The following is a 19,171-nucleotide window of genomic DNA, read 5'->3' on the forward strand; positions in this document are numbered from 1 at the left end:
ATAGCAGAATAACTGAGGCAGAAGAACGGATAAGTGACCTGGAAGACAGAATGGTGGAATTCACTGCTGCAGAACAGAATAAAGAAAAAAGAATGAAAAGAAATGAAGACAGCCTAAGAGACCTCTGGGACAACATTAAACACAACAACATTCGCATTATAGGGGTCCCAGAAGGAGAAGAGAGAGAGAAAGGACCAGAGAAAATATTTGAAGAGATTATAGTCGGAAACTTCCCTAACATGGGAAAGGAAATAGCCACCCAAGTCCAGGAGGCGCAGAAAGTCCCATACAGGATAAACCCAAGGAGACACACACCGAGACACACAGTAATCAAATTGGCAAAAATTAAAGACAAAGAAAAATTATTGAAAGCAACAAGGGAAAAATGACAAATAACATACAAGGGAACTCCCATAAGGTTAACAGCTGATTTCTCAGCAGAAACTCCACAAATCAGAAGGGAGTGGCATGATATACTTAAAGTGAAGAAAGGGAAGAACCTAAAACCAAGATTACTCTACCTGGCAAGGATCTCATTCAGATTCGATGGAGAAATCAAAAGCTTTACAGACAAGCAAAAGCTAAGAGAATTCAGCACCACCAAACCAGCTCTAAAACAAATGCTAAAGGAACTTCTCTAAGTGGGAAACACAAGAGAAGAAAAGGATCTACAAAAACAAACCCAAAACAATTAAGAAAATGGTCATAGGAACATACATATTGATAATTACCTTAAACGTGAATGGATTAAATGGTCCAACCAAAAGACACAGGCTTGCTGAATGGATACAAAAACAAGACCCATCTATATGCTATCTATAAGAGACCCACTTCAGACCTAGGGACACATACAGACTGAAAGTGAGGGGATGTAAAAAGATATTCCATGCAAACGGAAATCAAAAGAAAGCTGGAGTAGCAATATTCATATCAGATAAAAGAGACTTTAAAATAAAGAATGTTACAAGACACAAGCAAGGACTCTACATAATGATCAAGGGATCAATCCAAGAACAAGATATAACAATTATAAATATATACACACCCAACATAGGAGCACCTCAATACATAAGGCAACTGCTAACAGCTATAAAAGAGGAAATCGACAGTAACACAATAATAGTGGGGGACTTTAACACCTCACTTACACCAATGGACATATCATCCAAAATGAAAATAAATAAGGAAACAGAAGCTTTAAATGACATAATAGACCAGATAGATTTAACTGATATTTATAGGACATTCCATCCAAAAACAGCAGATTACACTTTCTTCTCAAGTGCGCACAGAACATTCTCCAGGATAGATCACATCTTGGGTCACAAATCAAGCCTCAGTAAATATAAGAAAATTGAAATCATATCAAGCATCCTTTCTGATCATAATGCTATGAGATTAGAAATCAATTACAGGGAAAATAACGTAAAAAACACAAACACATGGAGGCTAAACAATATGTTACTAAATAACCGAGAGATCACTGAAGAAATCAAAGAGGAAATCAAAAAATACCTAGAGACAAATGACAATGAAAACACGACAATCCAAAACCTATGGGATGCAGCAAAAGCAGTTCTAAGAGGGAGGTTTATAGCTATACAAGCCCACCTCAGGAAACAAGAAAAATCTCAACTAAACAATCTAACCTTACACCTGAAGGAACTAGAGAAAGAAGCACAAACAAAACCCAAAGTTAGCAGAAGGAAAGAAATCATACAGATCAGAGCAGAAATAAATGAAACAGAAACAAAGAAAACAATAGCAAAGATCAATAAAACTAAAAGCTGGTTCTTTGAGAAGATAAACAAAATTGATAAACGATTAGCCAGAATCATCAAGAAAAAGAGGGAGAGGACTCAAATCAATAAAATTAGAAATGAAAAAGGAGAAGTTACAACAGATACCACAGAAATACAAAGCATACTAAGAGACTACTACAAGCAACTCTATGCCAATAAAATGGACAACCTGGAAGAAATGGACAAATCCTTAGAAAGGTATAACCTTCCAAGACTGAACCAGGAAGAAATAGAAAATATGAACAGACCAATCACAAGTAATGAAATTGAAACTGTGATTAAAAATCTTCCAACAAACAAAAGTCCAGGACCAGATGGCTTCATAGGTGAATTCTATCAAACATTTAGAGAAGAGCTAACACCCATCGTTCTCAAACTCTTCCAAAAACTTGCAGAGGAAAGAACACTCCCAAACTCATTCTATGAGGCCACCATCACCCTGATACCAAAACCAAACATACTACAAAAAAAGAAAATTCCAGACCAATATCACTGATGAATATAGATGCAAAAATCCTCAACAAAATACTAGCAAACAGAATCCAACAACACATTAAAAGTATCATACACTACGATCAAGTGGGATTTATCCCAGGGATGCAAGGATTCTTCAATATACGCAAATCAATCAATGTGATACACCACATTAACAAAATGAAGAAAAACCATATGATCATCTCAATAGATGCAGAAAAAGCTTTTGACAAAATTCAACACCCATTTATGATAAAAACTCTCCAGAAAGTGGGCATAGAGGGAACCTACCTCAACATAATAAAGGCCATATATGACAAACCCACAGCAAACATCATTCTCAATGGTGAAAAACTGAAAGCATTTCCTCTAAGATCAGGAATGAGACAAGGATGTCCACTCTCACCACTATTATTCAACATAGTTTTGGAAGTCCTAGCCATGGCAATCAGAGAAGAAAGAGAAATAAAAGGAATACAAACTGGAAAAGAAGAAGTAAAACTGTCACTGTTTGCACATGACATGATACTATACATAGAGAATTCTAAAGATGCCACCAGAAAACTACTAGAGCTAATCAATGAATTTGGTAAAGTTGCAGGATACAAAATTAATGCACAGAAATCTCTTGCATTCCTATACACTAATGATGAAAAATCTGAAAGAGAAATTATGGAAACACTCCCATTTACCATTGCAACAAAAAGAATAAAATACCTAGGAATAAACCTACCTAGGGAGACAAAAGACCTGTATGCAGAAAACTATAAGACACTGATGAAAGAAATTAAAGATGATACCAACAGATGGAGAGATATACCATGTTCTTAGATTGGAAGACTCAATACTGTGAAAATGACTATACTACACAAAGCAATCGACAGATTCAATGCAATCCCTATCCAATTACCAATGGCATTTTTTACGGAACTAGAACAAATCATCTTAAAATTTGTATGGAGACACAAAAGACCCCGAATAGCCAAAGCAGTCTTGAGGGAAAAAAACGGAGCTGGAGGAATCAGACTCCCTGACTTCAGACTATACTACAAAGCTACAGTAATCAAGACAATATGGTACTGGCACAAAAACAGAAACATAGATCAATGGAACAAGATAGAAAGCCCAGAGATAAACCCACGCACATGTGGTCAACTAATCTATGACAAAGGAGGCAAGGATACACAACGGAGAAAAGACAGTCTCTTCAATAAGTGGTGCTGGGAAAACTGGACAGCTACATGTAAAAGAATGAAATTAGAACACTCCCTAACACCATACACAAAAATAAACTCAAAATGGATTAGAGACCTAAATGTAAGACCGGACAACACTATAAAGCTCTTAGAGGAAAACAGAGGAAGGACACTCTTTGACATAAATCACAGCAAGATCTTTTTTGATCTACCTCCTAGAGTAATGGAAATAAAAACAAAAATAAACAAATGGGACCTAATGAAACTTCAAAGCTTTTGCACAGCAAAGGAAACCATAAACAAGACGAAAAGACAACCCTCAGAATGGGAGAAAATATTTGCAAATGAATCAACGGACAAAGGGTTAATCTCCAAAATATATAAACAGCTCATGCAGCTCAATATTAAAGAAACAAACAACCCAATCCAAAAATGGGCAGAAGACCTAAATAGACATTTCTCCAAAGAAGACATACAGATGGCCAAGAAGCACATGAAAAGATGCTCAACATCACTAATTATTAGAGAAATGCAAATCAAAACTACAATGAGGTACCACCTCACACCAGTTAGAATGGGCGTCATCAGAAAATCTACAAACAACAAATGCTGGAGAGGGTGTGGAGAAAAGGGAACCCTCTTGCACTGCTGGTGGGAATGTAAATTGATACAGCCACTATGGAGAACAGTATGGAGGTTCCTTAAAAAACCAAAAACAGAATTACCATATGATCCAGCAATCCCACTACTGGGCATATACCCTGAGAAAACCATAATTCAAAAAGACACATGTACCCCAATGTTCACTGCAGCACTATTTACAATAGCCAGGTCATGGAAGCAACCTAAATGCCCATCGACAGACGAATGGATGAAGAAGATACGGTACATATATACAATGGAATATTATTCAGCCATAAAAGGGAACAAAACTGGGTCATTTGTTGAGACATGGATGGATCTAGAGACTGTCATTTAGAGTGAAGTAAGTCAGAAAGAGAAAAACAAATATAGTATATTAACACATATATGTTGAACTTAGAAAAATGGTACAGATGAACCAGTTTGCAGGGCAGAAATTGAGACACAGATGTAGAGAACAAACATATGGACACCAAGGGGGGAAAGCGGCGGGGGGTTGGGGTGGTGGTGTGATGAATTGGGCGATTGCGATTGACATGTATACACTGATGTGTATAAAATGTATGATTAATAAGAACCTGCTCTATAAAAAAATAAATAAAATTAAAAAATTAAAAAACAAAAAAAGATTTGACTTTATGTAGCTGCCATCATATTAAGGGTAACTTTAGCATCCTGTATGACTGAAAGGTTTTAGGTAAGAAAGGCAATAAGATTGTTTTTTAGATGGAACAGCGAACAAGAAGCCCAGTATAAGAAAACCGGATATGAACTCTAAATGGATGGAGAGGAGAGAAACATGAGGCAGGACACCATCAAAAGGAAGCTTTTCAATACTGTAGGTGAGAAATGATAAAGGTCTGGACAAAGCAGTGGCTGGGATAATTCTGTTGCAAGTACATGACATGTTACAATTAAACTAAGACCAAAGCATTAAACAGTGCTTAAACAATACATCTAGTCAAGTATTCGTTTTAAATTACTTTTGAAAACTGGCATTATAATGTCAGTGAGGAGAGAGTAAGATGGGCACTCTTGACATTCATCAGAATGCGTAAAAATAGTACAACCCTTGTAGAGAGTATTTTAGCAATTTGCATCAAGGGCTTTAAAAATACTCACACCATTTGACTTCAAAAATCCATTCCTTGGACTCTAAACAATGTATTGAAAAAGTTTCACATACAAAGTTGTTCCAGACAGCATTATAATAACCAAAAGTAGAAAAACAAGTTATCAATCAGTTAAGCAAACTATAACTTTATGTAATGATCTAAAGCCACTAAAACTTAAATATTAAAAGGATTTATAATAACATGGAAATTGTTTAAGATGTGTTACATAACATAAGCATAATGCAAGCCTATTTCAGTTTGACTCTACCCATTAAAAGAAAGACACATACGAAAAAAAAAACCAAAAAACTTTTATGAGATCAACAAATTAATAGTTATCTTTCTATGGTAAGAAATAGATGATTTATCTATCATTCATTCACTCATTCTTTTAAATGACTTTTCTGAATTTCCTCATTTTCCTATGAGCATGTATTTCATTCAGAGTGGAATCTACCACTTTAGATATGCAGACTTGAGCTCCGAAAACCAGTTTGAGCACGGTAGCAATACTCACCAGGGCTGACACCAGCAGATGCGTCAGAAGCACTGCAAGCAGGGTGTACCACTTTTTCTTCTCACAGCCATCAAAAAACACAATGCCCCAGAACATGTGCAGCAATATGATCACCAGCGTCATGAAAGCTGAAAGACAGGCAACCATTACTGTCCAGTCACAGGACAACAAACCCCAAAGCCCACTGAACACCTAGACCTGGGACAACGCTCTTGGGGTACATCGCACTACTGGGAGGGTTCAACCCTATCTGACAGAAGCGGGACCCTGACACATATTTGCTCGAATAGTAACTCTGACAGCAACATTCCTGAACCAGGGGGCCAACTCTGAAGCAGCTTCTCATCTAGAACGTGAACTTGTGAAACAAAAAGTCAGCTTGGATCTGGCTTTCAAGGAGTTTCTCTTAGGAATGCAATAAAACTACTGTGATATCTAATCAGCTTTTCTCCAGATTACCCTTCTGCACTAATTGCGAAACTCCCACCCTCCCCCAACACCACGCCACACAGCACGTGGGATCTTAGTTCCCCGACCAGGGATCAAACCAGCACACCCCCAACCCCACATTGGAAACTCGAAGTCTTAACCAATGGACTGCCAGGGAGGTCCCTGAGAAACTGTTCTCCATTAAAAGAGGTGTCTTCAATTTAAACAAGTCTTCTCATTAAAGTGGAATTTCTCCTTGGATTTTTTTTTCTAAGGCCAATGGAAGATAAAAATATTAGAAATTGCAGTAATTATCCAAGATTCTTTCTTTTTTTCACATCTTTATTGGACTATAAGTGCTTTACAATCGTGTGTTAGTTTCTGCTTTATAACAAAGCGAATCAGGTATACATATACATATGTCCCCATATGTCTTCCCTCTTGTGTCTCCCTCCCACCCTCCCTATCCCACCCCTCTAGGTGGACACAAAGCATGAGCTGATCTCCCTGTGCTATGCGGCCGCTTCCCACTAGCTATCTATTTTACGTTTGGTAGTGTATATATGTCCATGCCACTCTCTCACTTCATCCCAGCTTACCCTTCCCCCTCCCCGTGTCCTCAAGTCCATTCTTTACATCTGCGTCTTTATTCCTGTCCTGCCCCTAGGTTCTTCAGAACCATTTTTTTTTTTAACTCACTACAAATAACTCAATTTCGTTTATTTTTATGGCTGAGTAATATTCCATTGTATATATGTGCCACATCTTTATCCATTCATCTGTTGATGGACACTTAGGTTGCTTCCATGTCCTGGCTATTGTAAAGAGTGCTGCAATGAACACTGTGGTACATGACTCTTTTTGAATTATGGTTTTCTCAGGGTATATGCCCAGTAGTGGGACTGCTGGGTCGTATGGTAGTTCTATTTTTAGTTTTTTAAGGAACCTCCATACTGTTCCCCATAGTGGCTGTATAAATTTACACTCCCACCAAAAGTGCAGGAGGATTCCCTTTTCTCCACACCCTCTCCAGCATTTATTGTTTGTAGGTTTTTTGATGATGACCATTCTGACTGGTGTGAGGTGATACCTCATTGTAGTTTTGATTTGCATTTCTCTAATGATTAGTGATGTTGAGCATCCTTTCATGTGTTTGTTGGCAATCTGTATATCTTCTTTCAAGAAACGTCTGTTTAGGTCTTCTGCCCATTTTTTATCCAAGATTCTTAAGCAACTGAAACTGAACTTGATCGGCACACACAGGTTTTTCTATGGAATACTGTGTGTGTGCATGCGTGTGCGTGTGTGTCCTGCATCCTGGACAACATTCCTTACTTAAAATGAGCAAGTTTCAGAATTCCCTGGCAGTCCAGTAGTTAGGACTCCGCGCTCTCACTGCTGAGGGCCCAGCTTCGATCCCTGGTCGGGGAACTAAAATCCCACAAGCCACAAGGTGTGGCCAAAAAAAAAAGAGAAAGATCAAGTTCCACATATTCTGAAAGTTTCAACATGAAAAAAGGCACACAGATTTCCCTTTTCCACCATTAACACCCACCAATCTGGCAAAAAGTCAAGTCTGACCATTCTCTTTCACACTGCTGGTAGGCAAACAATCTAGCATTACCTAGCAAAGTTGAAAATGTGCATTCTCTATCGCACTCCAGCAATTCCACAGCTAGACCTATACAATTCTCCCTTAGTATTCGTGGAGGATTGGGTCCAGGACCCCCCCATGGATACCAAAACCTGCAGATGCTCAAGTCCCTTATATAAAATGGCATAATATTTGCATATAACCTATGCACAGCACATCCTCCACCGTATACCTTAAATCATCTCTAGATTACTTATAATACCTAATATAATGTAAATGTTAGGAAAATAGTTGTAAACATAGTATAAATTCTACGTAAATAGTTGCTGGAGCCAGGCAAGTACAAGTTTTGCTTTGGGGAATTTTCTCTTCCTGAATTATTTTTGATCCATGGTAGGCTGAATCTGTGAATGCAAAACCCACAGATATGGAGGGCTGACTGTATGGACTCTGAAGCAGTTAGTTTTTGAATCAATAGATCACTAGCACTTGAGCACTTGTTAGAAATGCAAATTCTTGGGACCCACCTCAGACCTCCTGAATCTGACACAGTACACCCAGCAATCTATGTTTAAATAGCCCTCCAGGTGATTCTAATGCATGGTCAAGTTTGAGAACCACTGCTGTAGAGAAACTTTAGTATATTTGTACAAGGAGATATATACAAGAATATTAATAGCAGCACTGTTTGTAATGACCAAAAATGTTCATCATTACCAGAATGGATAAACTGTGGTGTATTCACACAATGGAATACTTATATGTTCTATAATATAAATGGTCTTAAGAATATAATGTTGAGTGAGGGAAAAGCATATTGTGGGAAAATGACCATTATTTCAGTTATACAAAGTCAAAAGCAAACTATTAAAAAGACATAACTGTTGAGGCTGGAGGAAAGCAAGTTGTTACATCTAGTGATAGTGTTTCAGCAAATGATGGTAAATACTTTAAAGTAGAGGAGGAATTTTAAAAAAGAAAAAACTTCGGGACAATGGTAGACGAAACTAAAATGATGCATTTTAATTCCATCGATGATCCCTCAGAGGTCAGTTTCCCTGAAGACAGATGCCTGTTTATGTGATGGTGTAGAGCTGAGACGACTGAAAACACCCAGGAGTTAATTTTATGTCACAAAAGACCAGAGTAGAAATTGTGATCTATAGACACAGATGTTCACACTCTAAGGTTTTTCTAAAGCCTACACGTCAATTACATGTCAAGAGAAAGAAATGACATCATTAATGAGTCATCTGTTCGTGAGCTATGTGAAAGAAAGATCAAAACGGAGTCAGTATTGCTAAGAGAATTCTCCACATGGAGCCGGGTGGCCATTAAGGAAGTGTAACTTAGGCATGGCTCAGCCGAGATGGAATCTGACATGTTGACCTGATGAAGTCATCCAGGACACCTGCCAGAAACTCAAAACACTTATTGAACCTTCACCCTAAAATAACTCATGACAGTCTATCCACTTATTGGACCCCTACTCTAAAACAACTTGTGATTCCTTAAGGACAAATATTTTCCGACTTATGTCAATCACAATTCTCACCAGGCAACTTTTAACAACCTCATCGTCTTTTGTCTTTATAAGCCCGAGTCTATTTCTTCCTTGGAACACTCTTTCAAGATTACACGAATCTGTCTCCTGACTTGCAATTCTTTTTTTTTAAATTAATTAATTAATTATAATTGGCTGCATTGGGTCTTCATTGCTGTGCGTGGGTTTTCTCTAGTTGCAGTGAGTGGGGGCTACTCTTCCTCGTGGTATGCGGGCTTCTCACTGCAGTGGCTTCTCTTGCTGTGAAGCACAGGCTCTAGGCACGGGCTTCAGTAGTTGTGGCTCATGGGCTCTAGAGCTCAGCCTCAGTAGTTGTGGTGCACGGGTTTAGTTGCTCTGTGGCATGTGGAATCTTCCCAGACCAGGGCTCGAACCCGTGTGCCCTGCATTGGCAGGCAGATTCTTAACCACTGAGCCACCAGGGAAGTCCCTGACTTGCAATTCTTAAGACCCCAAATAAACTCTTTTCTTATTTGCAGCCTCCTGCATTATCTTTTGTTTGACAGCTATATTTGCCCTTTCTTCTATGCATTACCACATATACTGAAGCCAGCCAATTATCCTCCTGTGATCAAGTCCTAGAGTTCAGCTACTTGGAAAATGCTCTTACTTATGGACTTTTCAGTTCATTCTCATCCAAAAGAGCATTACTCTGTTTCAGACAAACATTCTCAAGATATCATTAGCCCTCAACTTTCTTTCAAATTCTAGGTAGGATATTTCTGTTTGCAAGGCTCTTTCCTGCCAAAAATTATCTCTGATGGATTGACCCTGTCTCCAAAGTAAAGTCCAAGCATCTCAGGTTAGCATCAAAGGCCCTCTACAACCTAGACCCAAATTACTATCCTTTACTAATCTTCAAACATATCCTACATGGAAGAAAAACAGAACTCTTACTTATACTCTGTCTATGCCTCTATGTTTTCACTTTTTGTTTTTTAACTGATTACCCCTTTTGCCTGAATGCTCTACCCCTCACCACCAGCCTACCCATTTCACTCCATCCAAATCTTACTTTTATTTAACATCTAGCTCAGTGCCATCTCCTTGGTAAGCTCATCCTGATACCTACTCTTTTTTTTTAAACACTCCACACACATTTATTGAGCACCTAGAGAGTCTGGCCTGAAGATGATGCCTATGGGCTCTGGAGTCACACACTCCTGAGCTGGAATCCTAGCTCCACGGTGTGGCTTTGGGCAAGCTCTTCCAACCCCTCTGAGCTTCTGTTTCCTTTATTTCTAAAATGCAAATAATGCCTCTGGGTTGCTGTGCAGGGAAGAACAGTGCTTTGCCAACCACAGTTTTTCAATAAATGGCAACTACTATGTGCTACGGTCTCCAGATTCAAAGATGAACATAAGCCAGGACCTTTAATTTAGTGAGTTTGTACTAACAGGCGGGAAAGTAAAGCAAAGCAGCAAGCAATTACCACATTCATCCAAGCTTCCTGGGCACTTGACTATGTTTTAAAATGCACTCTTGTTCACTCTTGTAGATTATTTCTTCCTCTGACATTGTATTACTCGCACATTTACTTTCTTCCTCCCCTCTTTTATTAATCCATACAAAGATTTATTAGCACCCACTATGGGCCAGGCAATAGGGCTATCACGGTGAACAAAATACAGTCCCGTGGAACTTCCTTTTCAGAAAAGAAGCGCATCGTTTCAGTTTACTGTTTTATTAACACAATATCTAAAAAGGATCTCTCAGACATTTACTAAAACATTGTATATTCCTACTTGACTGCTTATTTATTCAGCTAGCACTACTTTCTGGCTAGCTTCTATAGTCATAAGCCTTTACTATTACAATGTGCTATTTAGATTACTGGGATTTATTGTTTGTTTCCTCTGCAACTGGTTAGAGGTCCAACAGAAACTGAGCCCTGGATATCTAAACTATTCTGTCACATTCATGTAGCTAGAGCTACACACATACTATTTTGATACTTCTCTCTAATAAATGGAATTAACTGCAGCTAGAAATGAAGATTTGTTAATAGTATCTCTAGGGTACTATCTTTTAATTACTAAACCTTTCTCATGTCATGTTCCTAAATATATAAAATTCTAAAAGTCCTTCAGTGAGTCTAACCCTAAAATATGCTTTGTTCTTTTTTTTTTTTTTTTTTGGCCACGCTGTGCGGCATGCTGGATCTCAGTTTCCCAACGAGGGATCGAACCCATGTGCCCTGCAGTGGAAGCGCGGAGTGCTAACCACTGGACCACCAGGGAATTCCCATTGCTTTGTTCTAATATTCTTAAAAGTAGAAAAAACAAAAACACTTTTCTAAGTTAACCATGAGAATATCAAAATTATATCCTTTTATAATCCAGATTAATAAAAAGAGCTCCCATAATTTTAATGTTTTAGAACATTAATCAGAAAGCTGAAGAGTTCTAACAAGTATTTTACATCTGTTTGTGAAATTGTATTTCAATACTTTGCTAATGCACTTCCTTTTCTAATAATCTTTTACACATTCTCTTGGTAGAGAATGTTTCAATCTAACCTACTTCTAAGCAAAATGTTTCAGTGTTATCTTTAAGATGCTACATTTACTATTTGGTTCTTTAATCCTTCCTGAACATAGCCCAAACACTCTAGCACATGGATTCATAAATATCTTCATTTTCACGCTTGTCCCTCTCTCCCTCATTCTTGATATCTACTTTTCTGTCCTTGCAAAGGCAACGGCCTAATATAGCTATAGATCCTAATACAGCTATAGCCCCTAATACTGGATCCAGCCAGCACGGAAACTGCTATCATCCGGCTTCCCCTGACAACTTCAGAGCATCTCTATAGCCAGGCCAGAGAGCTCCAAGGCCTGCTGCTGGATGGTGGCAACAACAGACAGAGGAGGACTTCCCAAAGCCAAGGCTCAGCCTCAGCTGCCCAGAGATAGGATGTGATTACCAAAGGGCTTCTGGATGCTTTTTCCAAGGAAGAGAAGGGTCTGGGACTTCAAGGTTCTGTGAAGTGACAGACTCTCCTCCATCCCTCTTGGCTGCAGAAACTCACCAGATCCTGGAGAGATCTCCAATGACCTAGCCCAAGTCAGGACCCAGAACTAAACCAGTGTTTTTGAAAATGCCTTTCCTGCAATAAGGATTTAACTTTACATTTTTGCTTTAAAAAATGTAACAGAATTCTGTGACCTAGTTTATTGTAATGTAGATGTACATATATTACTAAACAAGTAACATTCTCCCAGATAAAAATAAGACATTTTGAAAACCATCTCATATGACACAGCCATAAGAAAGGCGTAGTACTGTCCCTTAATACCAACCAGATCAAAAAGAAAATGTCCTGAAAGCAATCTGAATATAAACAAATATAATGATACAAAATATCATTTCAGATTTATGAAAATGCTCCTGAAGGATGTTCATGAGCTGAACAGACTGCCAAGGAAACGATGTTACATTTACAGTCCCCCTAGCAGATGGTGAAGAATGATGAAATTCCCTCCCCCAATTAGCCCATCAGTGTGGAGAGTCAGTGTTGGGAAGCCCCTTAGAAGTTGCTGATCTAGTCCCCTGTGCAATGAAAAAGCAGATCCCACAGGGTCCACTTCAAATACTTCCAGTTTAGGAGCTTATTTCATCAAAACAGTCACTGTGGGAAAGTTCCCTCTAAAAGCGAACCCAAATCTGGCCTTTCAACTCGGTGATTCTCAAGTGGGGGGATTTTGCCCCCAGAGGTCACTTGTCAATGTCTGTAGACATTTTTGGTTGCCACGCTGGGGGTGGGCTGCTTCTGGCACCTGGTGGACAGAAGCCAGGGACGCTGCTGAACACCCTACAGTACACAAGACAACGCCCCCCCGGAAAAAGAACCCCAAAAGTCAATAGTAACGAGGTTGAGAAACCCTGCTCCAGCTCCTGCTTATTAAGCCTAGGAAGGCCCTTTGAAGAAGCAAAAGTCAACTCTTTTTTTCCATATGTGGCACATTAAAAAATACTTGAAACTCTCTCTATAGGTCAATTATTATCACAAAAATGCTGCATAACAAACCAAGCCAAACTCACTGGCCAGAGCTGCCATTGGGAGCATGGGGTCTAAGGCAGTGCTCACAGGAACCTAGGGTGCAATTCCTTAATTCAGTGAGTGTAGGCTCTCAGGATTCTATTACTTTGTATTAATGCTTCACAGACTTCATGAAATTAACTAGGACCTTCTCATGTCTGTCTCTGCCCTGGAGTAGTTTCAGCACCATCAGGTTTATCTTTTCTTTAAATGTTTGCTCCAAAGCATCTCTCAAACATCCATTCCTGATTCCATATATAAAGCAAAAGCTAGCGCTTAAGAACTTGGATGGAGATTTAAATGGAAGTGGGAGGTAAGATTTGCAGTTGGATTAGATGTGAGTAACGAGAAAAACAGAAGAATCAGGAATTACTCCAAGGTTTTGGGCCTGAGCAACAGGAAGGATGGAAGTGCTTCAACTGAGATGAGGGAGACCGCAGAGATACCCCGCTTTAAAGATGCCATCCGTGCCTTCTGTCCTCCAGAAATGCTGGTAAATCAGCAGTACTGCAAATCACTGTTCCACTGAATATAAGGAGAAAGTCTCCTGAGAGATGGAAAAGCAGCCTACCATCTGAAACAAGGCAATTCATTCTCAAGATGGAAATATCCACGTAGATCTTTGTAAATGAAAATATTCAAGTAACTGTTTGGTGAAGTATTTTAGAATGAAAAAGATGAGAAAATCTAACAGATCTATCCCTTAAAACAGGGGTCCCCAACCCCCGGGCCACGGACCGGTACTGGTCCACGGCCTGTTAGAAATCCGGCCGCACGGCAGGAGGTGAGTGGTGGGCGAGCGAGCCAAGCTTCATCTGCCGCTCCCCATCGCTCCCCATCGCTCGCATTCCCGCCTGAACCATCATCCCCCCACCCCCGGCTCCAGGAAAAAACTGTCTTCCATGAAACCGGTCCCTGGTGCCAAAAAAGGTTGGGGACCGCTGCCTTAAAATAAACCTCAAGCTTGATTAATCCCTTCATAGAACCATGAAGATTTCCAAACTTCTATGCATGTAAGAAAAGTGGTTTGGGGAAATTTAGTTAAAACCTGTTCCATGAATAGTGTTGGAAAACCTCAGAGCACACCAGTGAAAGCTGTTACAATGTGAATGATTCCTCCAGAAACTGTGCACAGCAGCAGCTGTGTTCACTGACGTGAACATTGTGATTCTCTTTAGCAGAGCTGAGGGGAGGTAGAAGAGTGACCTGGTACAAGCGGTCCCAGTAGTGACGAGCGTCCTTGGTGAGAAGTGCGCGTGGAGCAGCTCAGTAAATGCCAGGACTCCAGCACATCCTCCCAGCACAGCCATGGAGCTGCAGAGGATCAAGCTGAGGTTGCTGAGCAAGGCTAGGCTCATCAATAAAGCTGAAGACAGGATTTTTTTTTTCTCCTTTCAAATTATAAATATTGGGTATAGTGGGTAAACATATATTCCTATGGGGCTAAATGAAGGAAGATACTATGTTGAATGGTATTCAAAAAATATTACCTTTTCCCAATGCAAATCATCTTTACAGGGTACTATCCTGCTCATCACACTACGAAAAAAATCTCTGTAAGATTCATTGAAGAAAAAGAAACTAAACACACACACACACAAAAGAAACCACCAAAAATTAAAGGCAGCAGTGGATGAAGAAAATAAGGACCAATTCACATGTGAAGATGACACAAGGCCTGAAGAGAGAGAGAAGCACAAGGCATTAGGCTGCCTGAACTGCAAAGGGGTCAGCACGGGCTCTCCACCCAGCCATGTGGGCAAAGAGATGTCAGTGTCACAGAAGGTGACCTAGAACACATGTGGAAGAGCCACAGCCTGTGTCATTCTTTCAGTCACTCTGCGAAGCAATTCACTGAGCTGCCTGTTTGCACTCTGCCTAAAGATGGCTACCTGGGCTCTGCATACTTGATAATGTATCATAGGCTACTAGAGCCTATAACAGGCCAAGGTTTGGGGAAAAGATATTCCGAAAGTATAATTTTCCATTCTCAGTTATTTGAGAAGCTTGAAGGAAAGACTATTACACTACTGATGTAATGAAAACATATAATGAAAATATATATTTGGTGACAAAACCAATGACACGTTACAGTATATGGAGCATCCTTGTGTCATAAGCGGTGACAGTTGTGATAATTTATTATAAGAAATTAAGATTCTAACAAATTCAGAAAAGGATAAGAATTGCAGATTAAGCTCTATTGCAGATCATTTTCTCTGTATCATTAACAATGCTATAGTTTCTCTACCTCTCTGGAATTGGTAGCTATTTGAGACAGTCTTGCATGAAAAGTGCTTTCACTTAAAAGTTTAAACATTTAACAAACTGCCACATTGTATTATAGAAATTATATCAATACTTAAAATACTACAGGAAAAAAGTGAATGAATGAAAAAAACTCACTGGGTTACAACAACAAGGATTTATTCTCATGCTCACTGGTCTAGAGGTTGACTGTGCTTTGGCTGATTAAGTGAGGCTGGGGTCAGCTGGACAGCTCTGCTGCAGCCTGCTGGTACAGCTGGGTTTGCCTTGTCATTTCAGGTTGGGCCCAGGTCTGCTCTATACTTGTTCATTCTGTGGTCCAGGCTAAGGGGGCATTAACTATGGGGGCATGTTCTCTGGCACATGATCAGAGCCCAAGAGGGCAGAACCAACCATGCAAGTGCTTTTTATGTCTCTGACTTACATCCACTTACATCCAATTAGTGACTTACGTTCACTATTTGGCCAATTCGTGTCACAGGGCTGAGCTCAAAGTCAGGGGTAGGCAAGTACGTCTAGTCACCATGAGGTCAATGCAAGGGTGTGGATGTATATTTCTATTACAGCAGAATGGCAAATTTGGACACAAATGAAATCTCCCACATTCCCCTTACTTTTATTTTTCTTCAAGCTCAATATTCCTCTTCCCTTCAATAATACAGCTTCTAGATCTTTCACCATACTAACGATGTTCTTCTATACCAACTTTAGTTCTTCAGTATTCCTATTAAATCACAATGCTCAGAATTGAACACGATACTCTACATGTGATCTGACCCATACTGATTTCTCCTAGTAAAAGGTTTAGCGGCTGAAAAGTTGAAAACCTTACCTAGATAAGAGCACTGCTAAGAAAATAAAATACTGGGTTAGCCAAAAAGTTCGTTCAGTTTCAAGTAAAAATAAAAGACACATTTTTCATTTTCACCAAGAACTTCATTGGACAATGTATTCGTTAACCGAGTGAACTTTTTGGCCAACCCAATACAAATGAAATGGTTTGGGGAAGTTCTAAAAATAAAATATCAGCTATCCTTACTGAGTACTAAAGACATTTTTCTTCTAAAGCATAAGGGAGGCAATTCAGAGTGATAAATCCAGATACCACATAAATTAGAGAAATTATCCTTTCTCTAAATTCTATTCTTCATTTCGAGAACCAAATTCTCTACCCTTGGGCTATTTTACAGTTTATAGAGCACTTAAATATATACTCTCTAATTTCATTTCATTCTCTACGACCTTGAGCTAGGTATTATTTTTGCCTCTGCTGAAAGATGAGGAAATTGAGGGGTTAGATGGAAGTCCAGTATTTCCTGTGCCCCGTGAACAATGTCTTTCTAACCTCCAGGACTACAAGGAAGACTGCTTCCCTCCACCTGGAACATTCTTCCCTGACAACCACCTTGCTTTGCCTGCCACCTACCATTCATCCTTTAAATCTCTACTCAGATAGCCCTTCCTCCATAAGCATTGTCTTTCATTTTTTTTCAATAAATATTTATGAGTTCATCTAGAAACAAAGAACTCCACAAGGTGCTGGGGATACTGCAGTGAACAAGACAGACAGTCCTTGCACTTATATGGCTGAGCATCCAGCTGGGGAGAAAGACATAAACAAATAACTACACAGTTGATCAATTAATTACAAATGCGGTAAGTACTACAAAGGAGAAGTACAATACCACCCGAGTGGGTTACAGCTTTTTCGCGCACTCATGGCTCTTCCTCATCATGGTATCTATCACACTTTGCTGTAATCAGCTGTTTGTCTTTATTCCCTGCTATGAGTGGAACATGTAAACATTAACTGGGCTGTTAAATAAAAATACTTAATTATTTGTGGAATGAGTGATTAAATGATCAAATGGACTTGCCCAAAATACTAAATTAATGAGCCAGGGTAAGACTTGAACTTACAACTCCAATTCCTATACCTTGCCTCTATACAGAATAACGGTAATGATTCTAATAAAGTTAATGTTAGCCTACTATACAACTACAACCAAAAATAATTAACTTATAATACATTTAATTTGTAAACTATGCTGACTTGTCACATGAAAACCTATGTACATACAGGTATCATATAGTGTACATCTTGTACTAACATAGACATACTAATTATACCCCATATTCCTGATTATTACTTAGGCATTTATAATGGAGTATGTTAAACTATTTAACTGAAAAATTAAAAAGGAGCTCATGCCTAAATACATGGAAACAGCAGCAGTTACAAATAATATATGCAATAAACACAAATACATGCAAATTTGGGGTTATTATTTTTAAATGCAATAAGTAGTTTCTTAAATGTTTAATTCAAAGGTTATGCTCCAAAGAATGATGTTATAACAAATAAACTCTAGCACATGATAAAAGTTAACAGCTATTCTTGACTCTATAGGTACACATCCACAGCATGGTCAGCCTGCCGTCCTAACTTAGCTAAAGATATTACAACACTTTATTCTCTTTGAATTTATAGAAATCACAAATACAATCCCCAAATTGCTAGCACATGTTTTACTTTCTTCCAAAACAATCATTTTAAACCAATCTTATGAAAACAGCCTAGTTCACAAAAGGGAATTAGCGCAATCTAGTGAGAGAATCTGGTAGAAAAATAAGTTCCATTAGGAGACTGCTACTTGAGAACCAAAAAAAAAAAATGCGTACGTTGCAGTTTAATAGACTGATTTAAGAAAATATAGAAAACTGCAGCAGTAACACCCCCTCCTGATTATGTTTTATTAACTTATATTGGACGCTAACAGATTTTAGCATTAATATTACAGTTGTTCTAAAAATCTAATACTCATTATTATGTTCATTTTTTAAGACTGTCAGAAATATTCTAATTATGGAATGTTTAAAAGGAAGATAATTTGCTATGTTGGGGGCGCAACTAAATAAGTAGGACCCATTCCACTGACATACTTTCCTGTCCTCTAACTTGTAGCCGGACGTGAAGGGCCCTGAATAACTTGTAGGCCTTGAAAAGCCCTTATACATTTTTGTGCAGGGACGAGTCATTTGGGGGGCTGTATACAGGATGGATTCCCATGGAAAATGTGTTGAGGAAAGACTAACCGGGTGGGAGTTAATGGTAGTAATCTAGACAGGAGATACCAAGGTCTGAACTGAAATGATGAACAAGGGTCCACTGGGTTTGGGGATCACTATAACGTGCAGCATGTCTCTCAATTTTTTACTGCAGCAATTTGTTTGTTTAATTTGGTCATACCTCCTTATATCTTTTCTATTATTATGTTAAACTGCATTGAAACGCTTAATCACTTTTTTGGTCTTATTCCCTCTACAAGATGATAAGCTCCTTGAAGACAGAAATTACTTTAGTACAGATGATAAATTAATAATGATTTAATTAAAAGAATCTGTGCATAGGGTCACTTATTTCAACGATAACAACTTGTGAAGACAAAAAAATACAGTGGGGTTTTTAAAAACTATTTTTTAAAAGATTCTTCTTGTGTAATTTAGGAGAGATCTTATATTAATTATG

At 38.8% G+C, this 19,171-nt stretch overlaps 1 protein-coding gene across 5 annotated transcripts in view; it reads right to left on the minus strand.

Annotated features, from left to right (window-relative positions):
• The window catches only part of APH1B (aph-1 homolog B, gamma-secretase subunit), a 95,251-nt gene that overhangs the window by 66,712 nt on the left and 9,368 nt on the right, over positions 1-19,171 (minus strand). For all 5 annotated transcript variants that reach the window (XM_036841474.1, XM_036841473.1, XM_036841471.1 and 2 more), the window contains one exon: positions 5,747-5,874. In XM_036841474.1, coding sequence (XP_036697369.1) covers positions 5,747-5,874 — 128 coding nt within the window. The remainder of the gene's footprint in view (positions 1-5,746; positions 5,875-19,171) is intronic.

Source organism: Balaenoptera musculus, chromosome 2 (assembly GCF_009873245.2).
Source record: "Balaenoptera musculus isolate JJ_BM4_2016_0621 chromosome 2, mBalMus1.pri.v3, whole genome shotgun sequence".
Lineage (NCBI taxonomy): Eukaryota > Metazoa > Chordata > Mammalia > Artiodactyla > Balaenopteridae > Balaenoptera > Balaenoptera musculus.